Below are 20385 nucleotides of genomic sequence, written 5' to 3'. Positions count from 1 at the left end.
CCTTTCACCTTGAGCTACTCATGGACTATTCATTAGTATTCAGCATTCCTGGCTCTATCTCCTGCTTAGTTCACCAGTCACTCTCCAAAAGCGTTTGCAGAGAGAAGCTCAGTCGGTCACACTGTCAATATAACACATTTAACCAACTCTAAATTTGCTTTAAAGAGACAGCTACCAAGATTGACTTTTGCAAAGTGACTCACTCCACCAAGCGGCAAAGGCGTCCGTTTGCTCTCGACTGTTATTAAGTGTGTCACTGAGTACATAAGAAAGGGTTTTGAAGGAATTCCAGTGTGAATCCACTAATTCAATAATCCAATACCATAAATTCAAGTAATGGATATTAATACTATGTTCAAAACACACTCACAATTTTTATATCTCTCTTTCTCAAACAGAGCATGCATCGTGAGAGGCTCCTGATGAAATAATAAAACCCAATTTTCATCTAGAAAAAAGAATCATTATAGGAGGATGGTAATTTACTTTATATGACCTTCAATTGATTATTCTGTGGCTGCTACACAAATATCACAGGAGCTATTGATCGTAAAACCTACCAAATAGATCTCTAATAGCTTTTACTGGGCAAAAATAATTATGCTTGCACTGTGGTCAAACACACATAAACCAATGTGGAGGTATTAATGTATGGCATTATTACCCATCTGTCTGCTAGGTATGGAGAAGACCCTTCACGGAACACTCTATGTCTAAGCTCCATGAAAGCTCAATATCCAAGCCAACAATTACAGCCAGTTACACAGAGAAATTGATTACTGTAACTAAAAGCTAGAGCTGGATAGTAGAGGCGGCAGCTTGCTTTAAGAAAGTAAAATAATAACAAGAGAAATCCTAATTGAGGGGGAGTCCTGCTGCAGTGACTACCAGGACTCAGAAATTGCATTTCCCTGTGGTGTCGGCAGCAGAGTAACTTTTCAGAGTCAAGAGCTTTCTAGCCAGCCCAGATCATGATCAATGATCAACACTCATAAAAGGTCAGGGTATCTAATCAAAGAACAGATCACCTATCTCTCAAGGTAAAGCGTACAACATAATCCAGAAATGTGGTGCTGTTGGCCATGGAGAGTGAGAAAATCCAAGGGAAAGAGAAACTTCAGTTCCACTTTGGTGACAGGAAGAATGTTCTGCTCATACAAAATGTGCAGCCAGCCTTCTGTAGGCAATCCTCAGTGGCTCAGGTGGGCCTGAAGGGGATGAACAAAGGCCACGCTCTGAAGGGGGAACTTCTCCACCACGCTCGGCTTCCATATCCAGCGATTTATCTGAAATGATAAAAACATTTCAGACTTCAAAATTTCACAGCAAGTCTATCACTTGCTTTCCAATCCCCAAAAGTCAGTATTTTAAATAATAATATGTAAATATAAATGCATCAATAGCAAATAAAAAAAATCCCAAACTGCTATTGAGGTGTTAAAATGAGGAGCGATACATTTTAACAACCAGAATGAAGACACTAAAATGGTAATAGAACTGAGTGGTGGATAAGAAAAAAGAGACAGGTCTTGTTTACCCAGTGTGGGTTCTGTGCATATGTTTGAGTGGAGAGGGGAGACAACTGTGGGATGGGGGGACAACTGTATCCCGTCAGACAGAACCGAATACTATCCCATGATCCCATTCATATATCTCATGAAATAGAGTCAAATAACATCTAATGTATTCCATGAAACAGAACAGGGTTGGAATGCACAGCTGGATGGCTGCACATGCCAAGGATTGGAAAGGTTTTCCCAAAATACCTATGTCTAACCCCAAAGTGCTTCTGCCTCCACCACACCCCAGACCAATCAAACCAGAGTATTAATTTTGGCATTTGTATTTCTTAAAACAAAAACAAAAGCCTGTGTGAATCTCACATGAAGACAGGTTTGAGAACCACTAACTTTAAAGGGAGAGACGCTTTTTAGGGATGGGAAGTCCTTAGAGATGAGAAACCTCCAGTTTCCCAAGCGCACGTCTCCTTCTGCAGCAATACAGCTCGCCTGTTTATTTCTCTTCCTTTTTGGCATTAGCAGTTCCAGTTGTTAAAGGCAGGAAAACTGGAGTCATTGTCTCTCTCTTTTTCATGATTTATGACTCAGAAGCAAGACAGGGGCAGGAGGTTGAAGGGTAATGCTTGTGGCTGTGGTTGCTGTTATTTTTATTTTGTATTTTTCTTTAAGAAATATGCTTTTCTGAAAAATCTTGAAGCCTTGAAGCCACCTGCAGGGCTGTTGCTTTCCAAGGCCTTGCACTTACATAATTGACATCTACATAGACACACTCCTGGAACATATCGGGGGAGGCAGCCATTCTGCTTGTTCTCATTTGTTCTCAAATTACATGATAAAATATGTTTTGGACATTTTAAACCAAAGGGAGTTATTGAGCCCACTTACAAAATCCATAACATGCCAGCAGGACTTATCTAGCTGCCTCCACAGAAGAGCCAAGCAACTCTACACCCGCTTTAGCCCCCACAAAAACAAGCGGATTGCACTACAAATAATTTGCCTATTTGGAAAATGAAAGCTTCTCTGTGGTTTGAGGTCCTATTTTTTCTTTAAGTAGTTACAATCTTTTCATGGCCCTTTAGGTCTAGGTTAGGTTTTGTTTGGGGTAATTTTCGTATCCTATGGATACTATTTAATCTTTAGCGTTGAGTCAATATTTCTCACTTAGGCCTTGGGGGAATACTGCCTGAAGTGTGTAGCGGGCATGCGGAATTCAGACGTGACTTGGAAACTCCACCATGGGTTCACCCAAGAAACAGACCAGAGGCAACACATTCTGTCACTAAAACGTGTTCTCAGTTACACTTCCCTTCCAAAGGTAAGCATCTTAATTCTTCAACTTTTTAAGAGACTAAACCCAATGAGGGCCCGTGTGTCAATACAGAGATGACACACCCATCCAAAGCACGCGTGTGCATTAAGGGAGAGCGTGTCCTCCCACGTTCCAGCCGCCCCCCTGGCTGCCAGCCGCGGGCTTAGCGCATATACGGTCCCTGTCACCCGAGCGTACCTGTCCCGTTCTGGCCTTGGAGAACGCAGTGGCTCACAAGGACACCGCTAGCAGGCGAGGCACGGCGAAGAGAGCGGAGGAAAGCGGCGGGCAGTCCCGCAGGTGCGGTCCCACCTGCCGCCGGATTGGCCGCGGCGGCGGCGCTCGGCGGGAGGAGGGCGGATGATGGATGGCCTGTCTGCCGGCCCGGGTCCGAGCCGCGGGGGGCCGCCGAGGGAAAGGCGGGCGCGCGCGCGCCGCTCCGTGCCCAGCGCAGACAGCGAGATGCCTGCATAAAAGGACCGGGCTTGGAATGTTTGGATTTTGAAGATTAGTTTCTATTATATCTCTGTGGGAGAAAGGAAAACGCGCTATGGGAAAGTGGAGGGCGAAGAACACCCGAATAATTTCGAACTGATGTTTGACAAATCATTTCGCCACCGAACAACCCACGAGCCTCCCCTTCCCAAATTGCAAACAGTTCAGAAGTCTTATTTGTCATTTATGTGAATGATGCCCTATCGGTATCTGAGAAACAACAGGAAATCAGACCTGAACAGTTGCATCTCCTTATGTCGGGCAATATTAAACCCATTGAAAATGGGTTAAAAAGGAGGATCGTGGACAATACACTTTAAATATTCTACACAGGCTAAAAATATAAGATAATCGGCTAGTAAACGCTAGTAAACTTTTTTTTTTCCAAAAAGAAAAAATAGAAAGATATGCCCAAGATACATATTTTGCGCATTACGATGTGCAACATTTTCATAATTTATCTAGCTTTTACGTGTTTAAAAGTCATGAGCAATTTGAATATGTTATGTTTGTCCTTGCAAAAGGATGACAGCGCATTGTTTTAGGCAATTCTATTTAAGAGGTGTCCTTTTTAAAACTCGTTAGGTTGAGAGTGAGGTTCGAAGCAGGCAGACGGATAGCAGGAGAGAATAAGTCGTGAGCCACCATAGAAATGGGGTTGATAGAGAGCTATTGTGTCATCCGGGCTCTTCTTTGGCAACTGAAGGACAGACAGGTCCATTCACTGCAAGCATTTCTCCTTTGCAACCCACAACGCTGAAGGTAAAGCATCTCCTGTCGGGGAGTCAGTCAGTCCTGCTGGTGCTGATTCTTTTACTTCTGAGAGCAACATAGTTTAGAAAAAAACGTATTTTTTTTTTTTTCTATGAGGAAAATGTTTTTCTGTTTAATTGTGCTTTGGTATTCCACCATCCTCCTCTGCCCTGTCCACTACCACCACGAAGGAAGTGAAAGCCATGTTTAAAATACTAATAAATGAGATGGAAACATGTCACCAATGTATATTTTATATAACTGATTGAAGAGTGAGTGGGTGGAGAGAGAAAGCTTAAGTACAAATGTTTCTCTTTCAAATATCTTATGAACAGAACAGTAAGGTTAGAAAAAAGAAATGGGAAAAGGAAACTAATAATCCCATCAGGCTAACAGGAACAGCATATACAAAAAAAAATGCACATGTAAATTAAATGTATGCATGCTTCTTACTAGAATTGTTTATATGTATGCTTACATACTTATAAAAGAGTACATTTGAATTGTGGGATTATGTAGTGATTCACATAGGATTATGTCAAAGGCACTTTTTAATACTATCAGAGAATATCCATATTAACCAATTTTAATAACTGCATAATCTTTCATTACTTATATATATGATTTGCTCAACTATTTTCCCAATGTTGGATATTTAGGTTGCTTTTGGATTTCACTAGAGTAAATAACACAGTAAGGAACATCTTGAGGCAAAATTTCCATGTTTTAAATTATTAATTTCAGAGAAATGTATTTAAGTGGAATAAATAGGCCATACATTAGGAACATTTTGTTAGTTTTTCTTACAATCATTTTCAAGCTAACTTACAAAAACAAATATTGTACCATACCATCCTGCCAGTAGGAAAATCTTGTATTACATTTTTTTCAGCTTTATTGAGGTAAAATTGACAAATACAAATTGTATATATTCAAGGTACACAAGGTGATGTTTTGATATATGTATACATTGTGAAATACATCACATTTTAAAAAATATGCTCCATGTTATTGAGACTATTAGGAAAAGTATTTGGTAATGTAGCAAGTGGGAATTAGTTTTTGATATATTTTTTTTAGTTATTAATGAAGTCCTTTTGTTTCTGTAAAAAATTTTTTCCTCTCTTTTGAACTTTGGTTTCAGTTCAATCATTGAAATAGCTCTGAAGTTGATATATAAAAATAAAATATAGCATTTTTACAAATCACTCTTTCATGGTGTTAATTTTGAACTAGGGTGATAACCCTGGTTCAAATGGTTACAGCAAAAAATCCCTCACAAATTGAGCAAAGGTGCAGTATGAAATGATTTATAGAATTTAGGTTTCCCACAAACCTCTGCTTTCTTTCCATGGTGGCACATAAAATGATATTATCCTCTGTGAAATTACCCCGGAAACTTAAGGTATCCGATAGCAAATCATATTTTCTCATTAAGAAACAGAATCGTTGATCATTGCACTAGCTTTCTTCCTAGTCTGAAAATGTATGCTGTTTTCTTAGGCTGTGATATGGTCCTTTAAAAATGCCTTTTTTGCGTACTGGCATCCTCCACAAGTGCACCGGTGCCCAGTAAATAAAGTAGCAGCCCATGTCCCTTTTAGCAAAAGCTATATATCTGTTCAGACTTGTAATTTGCTCCGTTTATATCCTTTGCCCTTGAACTCTGGTTATTAACGCAATGTTTCTCCAAATGATGCCATATAACTCTGCTCCGAGCACATTCACAGTGACACCACGCAAGCATTCTAAGGGCCAGGGCCGGCTGAGGAAGGGAAAAAATGACGGCTGAATTGTGGAAGTTGCAGTGCATTACTCAAAATGGAAGGCCTGTAAAACTATGACTGTTAATATTCAAATTGCGACAAGGCCAGAGCCAGACTTTGACTGCAAATATTCTGAGGTCTGCTTGGAAAGCAATTTAGCAAAGCAGCTTTGATTAAAAAAGAAACAACCAGAACACTTCTCCCAAGAAATGAACTAAAAACCTATCAAAGGATTCGAGGCAAGTGTCCTAATTATACATCTTAAGAAATTATTTGTAGTGGATTTGGAAAGGAGGTTTTTTCGGTTATAAAATATAGATTGTATGTGTAGGAGAAATATAAACCAAATTCCTTTGTGCAAACTATAATGAAATATACCAATTGTTGTATCATATATATTATATAAGACAACTGGGCATTGACTGGGTTTAATACTATTTTCATTTTTTAAAATAAAAATTTACTAATTAATATTGTGTAAAATTTTGGACAGGGAGTGGGACTAGTCTCCCTTTAGAATATCTGTGAAGGGAATGCACTGATTAACCAAATTAATAATTTAGGTAAGATCGCAGAGGCTCTGCACAACCTACTTTGCAACGGAAATTGTTCTTCTACATTTCAGAAAAGGGCATTTGCAAAAGAGCTTCTTTCCTTTGGAATGAAAAAGTCATACATTTAAAATAATACGGCCAAGAAAGAGCTTGTGCACATTAGCCTATTTCAAAATGGTGTATTTATTTCAAAATAATGTTTTTAAAAAAGGCAATTCTCTCAAAGATCTTTATTTTCATAGACTCACATTGAAGTGACTTCAGGTCAAAAGTACTTTTTTTTTTTTTGCATTTTACTTTGAAGCAAAATGTTTGTGGCCAGGGGATTGAATCTATACACTTCCTTCCCCAAATCCTAGGCTGTGCGTAATGCGGTTCATGCAAAAATGTTGATGGGAAGGAGAAAATAATATACCATCAGATACCAAATTTCATGCTGAAATGTAAGCTACTGTGAAACTTCTGGGCACATGTCTGTACTCTCAGTAGTCTGACTGGGTGCCTTTAAAGGGAAGTAAAGAAAAGAAACACTTATAACCATCTCAGTTGACTATACTGTTATTTTTTCCCAGACATAACATGATTGGAGTACATTTGCATGTGCAAACACACTTATATGAGTATTGCCAATAGAAAATAAGTAAGCCATAGGTGCCCAAGAACATCAAGCACACTCTTTTTAAAGTGTCAGCTGTTCCCATGTGAGTATTGTTTCCAGAGGAAAATGAATTCTAGGCTTCAAGTAGGTTGTATTAAGAACACTTTGGAAAACAGTCTTTTCATGAATATAGAGCTGCCTATTTTCCTCCTATTCTCTCTTTAATCAACTGCACCCAAATTAAAGGAGGTGTTTCACCTTGGATCAATGAGACTGGTCTACTGAACTTAATTTGAGGACACTTTTTGGCCAATGAAATAAAAGTGTAGATGAGAAATTTTGTTTTAATTCTAAGAATTCTAGGATCTCCTACTTACTGGATGAGCAGACTCACGAGACAGACACCTTGACGACATCACTGATCTCTGAATGCCCACAAGCCGACCATCTGATGAATTCCCAAAATCTACTTATTGAATTAAATGCACTAATGGATGCAACTGAATGTTTATTGTTGTACACCGTTTTGTTGAAATATAACACAATGCTGGGTTGTACAATATTAAGTGATTTTAATTAAAGTAATTCTTGTGTTATGGTTTCTTATTCCCCAAACCACAAAATGTTTATTTTTATAAACTTCTTTCGTAAACTTACGACACCATTGCGCTAGTAAAACAAAGTTTGGAGAACCTGGCTCCTGCATTCGCTCCCACTGTCACAGCTAAATAATTGCTGAAACACACATAAGAATAAAACTGTGTATAGTGTTAGATGTCTATTCTCTACAATTGAGAAAGGAAGTTATATTATTTAGTAGAGAACATGTGTTTTGTTCGTGATAGAATGAGAGCATTGTTTATTAAAAATCGTGAACAGTTTGAACTTTGATGACTGCAGATTAAAGTGGATTTTCTACCTTGGTCTCCTAAATAAAGTACGTTTACATATGTTGAGGATTTTATGTGGTATAATTTTATCAATTATAGTTTAAAACATTTAGTTCCAAAATATAGCAAAAAATATTCTGTCCCTCACCCATTTTCTTTTTCCTTTTTTTTTTTTTCTTTTTGACAGAGTCTTGCTCTGTCACCCAGGCTAGAGTACAGTGGTGCGATCTCAGCTCACTGCCACCTTCGCCTCCTAGGTTCAAGTGATTCTCTCACCTCAACCTCCTGAGTAGCTGGGATTACAGGCACACACCACCATTCCCCGCTATTTTTTTGCATTCCCCGCTAATTTTTTGTATTTTTAATAGAGACAGGGTTTCCCAATATTGGCCAGGCTGGTCTCAAACTCTTAACCTCAAGTGATCTGCCCGCCTTGGCTTTCTAAAGTGCTGGGAAGCCACCGTGAGCCACCGTGCCCAGCCCCGTTTTCTTTTTCCTAAAGGCAACTACTTCCAACATTTCTATTGTGTTTTTTTCAGAATTCACGTCCCTATCTATATGTAACTTGCTCATCCTCCTCCCCTTCTTCTTCTCAGTATTATTTCAGTTTTAGAAATCATCTATTGACTTTCTACTAAAGATGAAGATTTGTCTCTCTATATATCCACACCCCCAATTATACCCATGTCCTTAATTTCTGAAGACAGTTATATTATAATTTTTGTTATATTAGTATTCTGTGTGTATTATCACTAATAAATCTTCCTGAGGGCTGTGCTATGGAGTAAACAGTTATTTATTTATTTATTTTGCTAAATTACAGTTTTGATGTTAACAGTTGATTTGTTTTTAATTCCTTCCCCCTACTGTTTACTAGCTTTTTAGGTAGTTACCACTGAGTCGTCTTTACACTCTTGGTCAATCTCTCAATCCCTTCTCAAGATATTTTCCTACATCAGTTACTTCATGAAGATTTTCTAGGAAAAATCCTTCCAGAGCCTTTCGGTCTACCTTATTGTAGACTAGGTACCCTTGGTTTCTGGGCACAGCTGTCATTCTGGGCTCTCTCTTCACAGCTCTCCTGCTGTCAGCTCCTGCAGCTGCCTCCTATGCTGGGGCTCCTATTTTCTCCAGCCTTCTGTCTCTTTCTTGCTTTAGCCTCTCCTATGTGGAGCCTGTCCTCCAGTGGCTGCTCTGAAAAGGTGGGGAGATGGTGCAGTCTAAAAATGTCTTGTTTTACACACACAGTTTACCTGGTACCCTGGCTTGAACTAGAGTTTCTTTTTCTTCTGCGTTTTACACGCATTTCTCCATTTCTACGTGTTGCTGCTGAGAAGTCTGAATTTATACTAATTCTGATCCTTTAATTGCGATTTCCTCCTGTCTATCTGAAAGTTTAGGAAATACATTTTCACTAAGGTGGACACTGGTGAGAATCAATGTTTGTCCACTGTGCTAGGCACTTAGGAGACCCCTTGAATATGGCATAACTACCTTGTGTTTTCTGAACTTCTATGGAGCTTTGTGTTTCTCATATAAGTTTTACAAATTTCTATGATTTCTACTTTTTAATTTTTGTTCCCATTTTTGTAGTACTTACACAGTTTCAGGTTGCGATATCTTCTACTTATCTCCCTGAAGATGTTAAGGGTTGCTATTTGACATTTTTTTGTTTGCATATTCTTTTTCAAGTAGTATTTTTTAAAAATTGTGTTTGTCTTACTCTCCAGTTTTCATGTAAAAAACTTTCCTAACATATCAGGCGGTCCTTGGTCATCTGCTCATATCTACAATAGGAGGATTTAAAATGTGATTGGGAGCTTTGGGTGTACGGATGGAGCTTGTATGTTATAGTAGGAACAGTTCTAGCCAAGCCATTTTACTGATGAAGCCCATTTTATTCTTTTCTATTGATTTCCCAGAGAAGGTTCTGAAGGTAAAGGCACAGTCCACAGTGCTCTGTTTCCAGTGGAAGAACACATTTGTGTGTTTCAGTATCTACTCTACTGATGGTCATGTAATACTCTGTCTTCAGTATGCTACAGCTCAGATGAAATAGATGTCATCTGTTTTATCCTCTTCAGAGAATGATTTTTCAGTGTTCTATTGGAGTGGGTGAAGGGTATTTGCCTGCAACATCAAAGAACAAAGGAGATATGGAACTCTAACTACTCATTAAACAACTTTCAATCAACCTCATTTTTTTTTTTTTTTTTTTGAGGCAGAGTCTCTCTCTGTCACCAGGCTGGAGTACAGTGGCACGATCTCGGCTCACTGTGAATTCCGCCTCCCAGGTTCAAGTGATTCTCCTGCCTCAGCCTCCTTAGTAGCTAGGAGTATAGACACAAGTCACCATGCCCAGCTAATGTTTGTAGTTTTAGTAGAGACGGGGTTTCACCCTGTTGGCCAGGATGGTCTCGATCTCCTGACCTCATGATCCATCAACGTTGGCCTCCCAAAGTGCTGGGATTACAGGTGTGAGCCACCATGCCTGGCCCAACCTCACTTCTTTATTGCAACTTTTCCCTTTTGCCTGCCCTTACAGAGGTACCTGGAACCATTGGTTCCCCTAGGTGTTAGGTTTTCCCCATGGTCAACTTAGGACTCTGTTCTCAGACTCACCAAATCAGTTACCTTGCATGCTTCTGTTTTCCAGCTTTAGGATTTTTTGTTTGTTCGTTTCTGCTTTTATCTTCTGTGGTTTTTTGGCCAGTTGGGAATTCTGCCCTAAAAATAAAACAGAAAAGCTTTGGTCTTACATACCAGCTTTCCCATGACAGTGTGTTCAATCCACCATCTTTATCCAGAGCCAGTTGTATATATTTATGTATGTTACAAATTGGTGATAATATAGTTAGGATAATCTGTTAAAATGGAAAGGAAAAGCGTATTTTTCTGAAGTGTTTGATTATTTTATTTGTGATTATAAAGCACTTTGCAAAAAAATTAGTTAGAAATACTAAAATACTGTAATTTGTAAATTCCCACCTTTTGTAGAAGAATTTTTTGTTTATTTTTTGTTTGTTTTTGTTTGTTTGGTTTTGTTTTTTGAGATAGAGTCTTGCTCTGTTGCCCAGGCTGGAGTGCACTGGTGTGATCTTGGCTCACGGCAACCTCCACCTCCCAGGCTCAAGGGATTCTCCTACCTCAGCCTCCTGAGTAGCTGGGATTATAGGCACCTGCCATCGCACCTAGCTAAATTTTGTATTTTTAGTAGATATGGGGTATCACCATATTGGCTAGGCTGGTCTCAAACTCCTGACCTCAAGTGATCTGCCTGCCTCAGCCTCCCAAAGTGCTGGGATTACACCACCCTGGCCAAGAAGATACTAATTTTGAATACTATAGGTCCTGATGTCTTCTTAAAGTTAACTCAATATTTATATTGTTTAAATACTATTTTCTAAAGTAATATATTACTAATTATTTCAGCAACAGATTATTCCCCCACATTAGTGGAGAATGGCAATGCAGCCTATAAGCAGAACTAACTATAAATGCAGCCTATAGCTAGAACAAATGATGCAGAATTGAGTTCTTCATTGGCCAACAGAGCAAAAGATACCATACGTTAAATAAGATTAATGGATATTACGAGATTTTTGAAGGATGAAAACTAAAATAGCAAAAATAGATCATAGAAGAGTGATATTCAATAATATAAGATTTAATTAAAGCAAGTTAGTTTGAATTCAACTTATGCATACAAACTCTATTCAAGTGAGTGCTAGGCCTTAAACATACTTATATAAAACATTAAAGTAAAATGTGCTACTCAGCATCAAAATATTGAGGGGACTATTCTGGATATATGATTCTTTGTATTTTATTTGAGTAAAATGTTATATATTAACTGATTTATTGAATTAACCTCAATACATTTAATTAACAAGAAAACTATTGGATATCTAAGAATGTTCTATAATATTATTGCTTCCAGAATTGCAAATAGTGGAGTAACAATTGGCGTGAATAGAAAATAAGATTAAACAAGTATTACCAACTTTAATATGATTTTCATAAGCTTCCCAAGTCCAGGGCAATATATTTCTGGCTATGAAGGTCAATACAAAATCACAGATTGAAATACTTGACGTGACTTGCAAAAGTCATCTTTGGGCAAGCTGTTTCCTGAGATGTAAATTAAACTAAAACATACCTTGCATCAGACAGCTCTTTTTAAAGAAAGTGGATTGTGGTTTTATTTTCCAAAGAATATTGCTTCATCCTTGGTTGTCAAATAGATATTACCATTGTAAGACTGAATTTGATGGCAGGTGATTAAGTGCAGGCCCTGTTGCTTGAATAAATGATGTTTTAATCATTGGAAATTAAACACAAAGGTTTTTCTCACAATTTGCAACTTCTTCCTGAGATTGTAATTAAAAGAGGGAAGAGTATTTCCAGTGTTTATCAACAAAAGATTTGAGCCAGACACAGTTGGGTTCAAATCCCATGTCTGCCACTTATGAGCAAGCTACTTAATCTGTTCTGTGGTGACCACTAACCTCCTGTGTAAATGCAGATAATAATAACTAGTGTTTGTCAGAATTTAACAAGGCATGTAGCACAGTGCTTGGTTCAGAGGGAGCACGTCTATAGCTGAGAGTCCTTGGTGCTATTGATGATTTTGTCATTGGCTCCATGTCTCTATTACTGTTAGTAGTAGCAACTCTTCCACCATAATTTTGGTGCTGTTGATTTTGTATATTAAAAATATTAGAGATGAAGATCCTTAAATGTTGTATTTTGTTACCAAATCAAACTGGTCCTTTATGCGTGTTTCTCTGGAGTTTTAACCATGGTGCTGGGCATTTTCAAAATGTGCAAATCTCACTGCTGTGAGATTTCTCTGGATAAATCTGATTTAGAATTGAGCCCTTGTCTTTCACCCTTGTTGGTTAATTGTTTCCCTTCTTTGCCTTTGTAGGGTTTGCCATCATTCTTGGTGAGGAGAAGTCACCTAGAATTGTTGATGTGGCCTTTATCTGGCCATCATGGCTCATAAAGACAGTCCCCCTGGTACTATCAGGGTCTTTGTCACATGTCCTGTTATTGAGGGAGTCATAAGGAGATGGATGGGCTAAATCTAAGCAATCAGTCCTGGCCATTTTAGCCATCCCTCTTCAGGCTGGGTGTGTACTTATGAGGCACAAAGTCAAGGGATGTTATGGTCACATTTTAGTAAGTTCTTTTTCACTTCATTATTTTTCTGAATGAAGACATCATTCCCTGTCAACCTCCCAAAATGAAAAATAAAGTTTCTTGTTTTTAAGATTTTCTTTCTTTAAGTGCCACTCTGAACTCATAGATGTTTATATATTTGATTTTTTATTTGCTTGTTTGTTGTTTGTTCATTTGTTTGTTTTTGAGATGGAGTCTTGCTCTTTTGCTCAAGCTGGAGTGCAATGGCATGATCTCTGCTCACTGCAACTTCCACCTCTCGGGTTCAAGAGATTCTTCTGCCTCAGCCTTCTGAGTAGCTGGGATTACTGGCACATGCCACCACACCCAGCTAATTTTTTAGTTTTAGTAGAGACAGGGTTTCACCATGTTAGCCAGGTTGGTCTTGAACTCCCGACCTCAGGTGATCCTCCCACCTTGACCTCCCAAAGTGCTTGGATTCTAGGCATGAGCCACCGTGTCCAGCCTATATTTGATGTTTGATCTAATTACCAGTTACTAGAAAAAAAAAAGGCTCTTTTTTCACTAAGCATAGCACATACATAAAAATGTGCGATACAAATGTACAGCTTTGTGAATTGGAAGGCACATACCTTTGGTATAGAACTTTGCCAACCACTCCTGATGTCTGCCACAGGTCCCTTACTCCCTAGTGTAACTGAGAGTTTTATTTCATTGTATTCATGTAGAAAGCAAAGGTAGGTACTTTAGGCCCTCAGACCCTCAAGTCCAAATATTTGAATGTATCTTCAGTGGTGTGAACATCTCAGGAAGTGGAGGTGGAAGAACTTGGAAGAGAAGCCCTTGTGTCCATACATGTGCTGGTGAGGTGCTCCACACTGTGGAAGGAGCAGGAGGTGCTAAGAGAACCTGAATGACCAATAGGGCAGAGGTGGGGACCAGCTTTCCCTCTCCTCCGATCTTCTAGAGGAGAAGATTTAAAGATTCAAATGTTCTCTTTACATATCCAATAATGGTGATAGCCAGTAATAGTTTTTAAATAGCCTTCTTTGGAAAATTAAAATGTTGACAATCAACTGTGTTTCCATCACTAATTACTTTTGTTTTTTGTATGGTTGTTACTGTTTCATTAAATCTCCAGGGTTTACGATTTGCTAAACATACACTTTTGCCTGCCTGCTAAGTGGTGGATGCTACTTTCTGAGCTGGGCATCCCAAGCTAAGTACATAGTCTCCGACTCTGCAGGTCACCTCCACGAGGGCAGCGCAGTCTATTTCTTTGCTCTCCTCTTCGCCCCAGTGCCAACACTGTACCTCATGCATAGTACATGTTAGAGAAGCATTGTTTTGAATGAATTGGCAAATCGACCTATGTCACATTTTTATACTTCCCTTATCACTACCAGGTATGTTAACTCATGTGATAAAGTATGTTTTCCAAAAAAGAAGAAAACATACTAATGATTCAGCACTTATTTTTAGGGGCAAATAAGATGGAAAAGAGGGAGGGGGAAAGGAAAAGGCATCCTGTCCTCCTTACCAATTCTTGGGATTGGGCAAGTCATTTAACATGATGGAAAAGAACACACTGGCCTTACACTTCTCAGAATGTTACCTTTGAGGGTGAAGACATATGTAGCAACATTTGGGCAGCTTTCAATGCCAGATATCATTAACCCTTTAAATAATAGCAGCATACTCCTAGATAGCACGCTTTAATACCGTTTCCATCTTGGGCATCCACACCCACTCCAACAAAAACTCCCCCCTCCACCAAAACACACACACACACACACACACACACACACTTTATTGAAGAAAATTATAGGGACTATGTCAGACAAATTGTATTTATTATTTATTATTTTTAGTAAGTCAGATTGTTTGGACTTTGCGTTGTGTTAGGTTTACAGCCACATGCCAAACTCTTCCACTCTTATACAACATGGAGCCTTAGTTCAAGTTACCTGAAGGAGCTCTATTGCATTCAAATTTGGGTAAGACTGTTTACATATAAAACCCGTTTTTTGTTTTCTTTTGTTTTTTTGTTTTGAGACAGCGTCTCCCTCCGTTGCCCAGGCTGGAGTGCAGTGGGCGTGATCTCGGCTCACTGCAACCTCCGCCTCCCAGGTTCAAGCGATTCTCCTGCCTCAGCCTTCCGAGTAGCTGGGACTACAGGCACGTGCCACCATGCCTGGCTAATTTTATGTATTTATTTATTTATTTTAGTAGAGACGGGTTTTCACCACGTTAGCCAGGATGGTCTCAATCTCCTGACCTCATGATCCACCCTCCTCAGCCTTCCAAAGTGCTGGATTTCAGGCGTGAGTCACCGTACCTGGCCCCATATAAAACGTTTTTTTACCTGAACTGATTAAAATTCAACTGGTTACCTACTACCTGCCTGATTCAATGAAGTTGTCAAAATGTTTCTTCTTGTCTAAAATGTGCTTTCCTCCTCCCCTAATAAACTCTTACTTGCCTTTAAAATTTTACTGAGAAAACATTTGTAACAATTTGAAGCAAAGCATTAATATTCTAGTATACAATGTTCTTACAAATCAATAAAAATCCCACAGAAAAATGGACAAAACATGAATTGTGAATCCACAAGAAAAAAAGCAATAAATGTATAAAACACTAGTTATCAGATAAAAGCAATTAGAGAGACTGTTATCAATTATTACCTCCCCCTATTGACAGTAATTAGCAGACTATCGATAAACAAAGATTGGCAGCGATACACAATCATATACAGTTGATAGGAGTCGGCAAGAAGTTTTGTCCTATCAAATGTAAATTGCCCCGCCAATCCTACTTCTAGAAATGTATTCTAAAGAACTATTACCATGGGTACAGAAAGATTTATGCATAAGTATTTTCAAGGCAGACTTGCTCATAACAGTGAAACACTGGAAATAGCCTCGATGTCTATCAAGTGGGCAAGTGATTCCATAAATCCTTGTGTATCTGTGCCATAGGACTCCAAGCATCCTTTAAAAATGCCTAGCATGGAAGGACTTCTAAGGCATGTCAAGTGAAAAAATTACAACAAGCAATACTCATATGTTTGTATGAAAAAGAGAACTATGTATGTGCAAATGTGTGTGTGCAAATTTACCAAAAGGGGACTTGGAAGGATGCCATCAAATTGTAGAAAATTGATATTTCTGGGGCATAGAGGAATGGGAGTAAGGCAGTAGAGGAGAAATTAGAAGAAAGGACTCAGGGAAGGGTTAGAGGAGGCTCTCACAAGTGTTATTCTTACTGTTAATATTTTTAAAATAGAATATGTTATGTATTTTACATTTAATGACAAAAGAAGAAACTTGTGGCCTGGTGTGGTGGCTTACGCCTGTATTTCCAGCACTTTGGGAGGCCGAAGTGGGTGGATCACGAGGTCAGGAGATCGAGACCATCCTGGCTAACACTTCTTCATGTGGAGATGAAATGTCTCTACAAAAAATTAGCTGGGTGTGGTGGTGGGTGCCTGTAGTCCCAGTTACTCAGGAGGCTGAGGGAGGAGAAAGGTGTGAACCCAGGAGGTGGAGCTTGCAGTGAGCCGAGATTGAGCCACTGCACTCCAGCCTGGGCGACAGAGTGAGACTCCATCTCAAAAAAAAAAAAAAAAAAAAAAAAAGAAACTTGTTATTTCAGTTCAACGTAACGTATCTTCAGAGTTATGTTATTTTCTTAATCATTTATAGTAGTTCTTCATACATTCTGAGTAGTAATATTTGGTTAAGTATATTACATTTTTCTGAACTGGCCCTTGTGCCTTGTTTCATGGTGTCTTTTCTTATTCACAAATATGTAATATATAAGTCATCAATATGATGGCTCCTAAGATTTCTGGTTATATACACCTCAGAATTATACAAATACTGTCCATGATTTTATTCTAGTGCTTTTATAGTTTCAATAGAGTTATGCACTGTTTAGGGATGGGGAAATAATTCCGAAAAACACACCTTTAGATGATTTATATCATTGTATGAACATCCTAGAGTGCACTTACACAAACCTCGGTGACATAGTCTACTGCACACCTAGATCACGTGGTAGGTAGCCTATTACTCCTACTCTATAAACCTGTACCGCATGTAACTACACTGAATACTGTAGGAAGCTGTAACACAATGGTAAGTATTTATGTTTCTAAACCTAAATCTAGAAAAGGTACAGGAAACATACAGAATTAGAATGTTAGCGGAACACCATTGTATAAATAGTCCATCCCTGAGCACAATGGTGATGGGCAGCACATGACTACATATACCCCTCTGGTACACTTAAAATGTTTTTCTGTGCTAGGAAGCAGAGGTTTAAGTTGATTTTTTTCCATAAGGAGTTAATCACTTATTCAATTCCAAACTTATGAAATGCTTTTTCTTTTCCCACTATTTTAAAATGTGCATTTTTATTATAAATAAATCATATATACATAGGTCTGTGTTGGTATTCTCTCTTATATTGATATTTTTTCTCTATGACTTTGGGAGTACCACAGTCTTAATTACTGTAAGTTTGCAGTGTGTCTTACCATCTAATAGAATAAGGTCCCATTGTTATTATTTTCTAAACTTTCTTGACTACGTTTGTGTAATTTTGTAGAGTCAACTTGTCAAGCGTTATTAAATATCCTACTGCAATTTTGATTTTAACTGTATTCTAGATATATTTATAAAAATTGATATATTTCTAATATTAAATTTTCTCTCTGACATACATCTCTCCATTCCAGATAATTAGGTGTTCATGTATGTTATTTGGCAAAGTCCCGTTTTACTGTTTTGTTCACATAGGCATTATTTATTTCCAATTAAAGTTATTCCTAGATATAATGTTGACATTTCTAGGTATAATATATTTATGACAATTATGAATGGCCTTTTTTATTTCCATTACATTTTCTAGTTGCTTATTTTTTTCTTAAGAAAGCATATTGCTTTCACAGTATTGGTCTTGCATCTGGCCATCATCTTATGAACTATATTACTCTCATCAATATTTTTTCCATTCGTTACATAAAAACTTAGTAAATAATCACTTTATCTCTAAATTATGATCTTCTGTCTTTTCCATTTTAACATTTATCTGTCATGTGTTCTCATGTTACTACATGAACCGGAATCTCTAACACAGTGATAAATACCAGCATGATAGCCAGGCTCCCTGCCCTTTTTTTTGTGAGTTTTGATGAGAACGATTCTGATATTCCAGTATTAAGTATGATATAAACTGTATATTTCTGGTAGATATGGTTGAAACATGGTTTTTCTGTCTCAGTTTTTATGTTGTGCTATTGACATAGTTTACTTCCTTCCCATTTAAATCAGGAATGTCATTTATAACAAAGGTAACATAAGGTGCAGAGTGTACGTTTTGGAGTCAGAATCTTACATAACTTGCATGTCTCCACCACTTACATTTTTGTACCTCAATGTATTCATCCACAAAGTGAATAAAATCATAGGACCTACTCCACTGAGCTATTTTAAAAATTTAAATAAGGTGGGGTGCAGTGGCTCCCGCCTGTAATCTCAACACTTTGGGAGGCCAAGGCAGACTGATCACCTGAGGCCAGGAGTTTGAGACCAGCCTGGCCAACATGGTGAAACCCCGTCTCTACCAAAAATATAAAAAATTAGCTGGGCATGCTGGCACGTGCCTGTAATCCCAGCTATTAGGGAAGCTGAGGCAGTAGAATCACTTGAACCTGGGGGGAGTGGCTGCAGTGAGTGGAGATCATGCCATTGCATTGCAGCCTGGGCAACAAGAGTGAAACTCTGTCTCAAAAATAAATAAATTAATTAATTAAAATTAAATAAGCTCATGGGTGCTAAAGAACTGTAAACAGGGCTGAGTACATAGTAATTGCTAAGAATTAATAGTACTAGTATAACTATTAAAGGAATTTTCATTTAATTTTCACCTTTGTGTAATATAGTGATTCATATTAACACACTTCTTGATATTGCACCATTTTTACATCTCTGGAACAAACTCTGTGATCGTGATTCATTTAACCCACTGCTGGATTGTATTAGCTAGTATTCGTATCTCTTTATAACTGATATTTTGGTTTACAGTTTTCTTTCTTTGTAAATGAGTGAGTTTGCCTGTGTGTTTATATGTGTGTGTGTCTGTGTGTGTGTGTGTTTGACAATTTTGGTGTCAAGATTATACTGGCATCATCTAATTAGTTGGAAAGCCATCCACTGCTTTTTGTGTCTTTGGGTACTTTCCATAACATAGATTATTATATAAAGTTTCTATAATTCAGTCTCAAAAGCAGGGAGCCATTTTTTTTCTAACAGGCTTTTAGGTTTCTTCAGTGATTATTGGTGTATTCAGGTTTTCCTGGTCTTGACAGAACCTTGGTATTTTATGTCTTTCTAAAAAACAGTTTTTTTCTCTGATTTCTATTTTTGGCAATAAGGAGTAAATAGTATTCTCATATAATTATTTTTTTAATTTCCTCCAAATTGATGGAATATCTTTATCTTATTTTTAATGCCATTTTGCTGTTTTATTTTGTAACTCTTTTTAAAAAAAAAAAAAATTCTTGCTTGGGCATGCCAGATGTTTGTCTATTTTCTTGGTCTCAGCAGCGACAAGTGTCTAGATGTATTGTCATCTATCTTACTTTTTAGTGCAATATAATCTCTTTCTATTATTATTCATTCATTCCTTCTACTTTTGGGGGGATTCAATTTGAGATTGTTGTTCATAGTTATTGAATAGTGCACTTAGATCATATGTGTTTAAATTGTCCCATGTTCCCACATTTCTTCATTTCTCCAATTCATGCATGGGTGATTTTTGAACATCCATGCAACTAGCATGAATTGTATGTCCACTGAATGTGTATTAAAATTGTTTCCCAAGAATGATGCCAAGCATGGGTGCACAAATTCCTACCTTCCAGTAACTCACAATGTGTTGAGGAAGCCAACTTAAGAGAGGAAAGATGTGTGTAGGCAAGAAAGCAAACAAGTAGGGAAGGTAAAAAGGGAAGGAGGGAAGGAGGGGTAGAGGGAGGGAGGGAGAAAGAAAAAAAGAAAAAGGAAAATAGTATATAGTAGATTAAAATAGAGATAGACTCTAATGATATGTATAAGGCTCTACAAAATGACAAATTTGTAACTGAGGGACAATAATAATAGTCCTACCCACCAAAAAGGATTGTGATAAGCAATGAATGAATTAATGTATAAGAAAGTATTTTGAAAAACTGAACAGAAAGATTAAGTACAATAGGTCAGGTCAGTGGAAAAAATCCTCAGTTTCCACACACAATCAAGGAGGCTGCCATTCTCAATGCCAGCTTCATTTCTAATTGGGCCACT

The 20385-nt window shown here is 38.0% G+C and overlaps 1 protein-coding gene across 1 annotated transcript in view; it reads right to left on the bottom strand.

Moving 5' to 3' along the window:
- The window catches only part of LOC111548424, a 47744-nt gene extending 44422 nt beyond the window's left edge, over positions 1-3322 (bottom strand). Inside the window, exon 1 of the mRNA XM_023220917.2 lies at positions 3031-3322. Coding sequence (XP_023076685.1) covers positions 3031-3304 — 274 coding nt within the window. The 5' untranslated portion in view covers positions 3305-3322. The remainder of the gene's footprint in view (positions 1-3030) is intronic.
- Between the last annotated feature and the right edge of the window lie 17063 nt (positions 3323-20385).

This window comes from Piliocolobus tephrosceles, chromosome 6 (assembly GCF_002776525.5).
Source record: "Piliocolobus tephrosceles isolate RC106 chromosome 6, ASM277652v3, whole genome shotgun sequence".
Classification (NCBI taxonomy): domain Eukaryota; kingdom Metazoa; phylum Chordata; class Mammalia; order Primates; family Cercopithecidae; genus Piliocolobus; species Piliocolobus tephrosceles.
The sequence above is the reverse complement of the archived record's forward strand: the minus strand, read 5'-3'. Positions and strand labels throughout refer to the sequence as shown.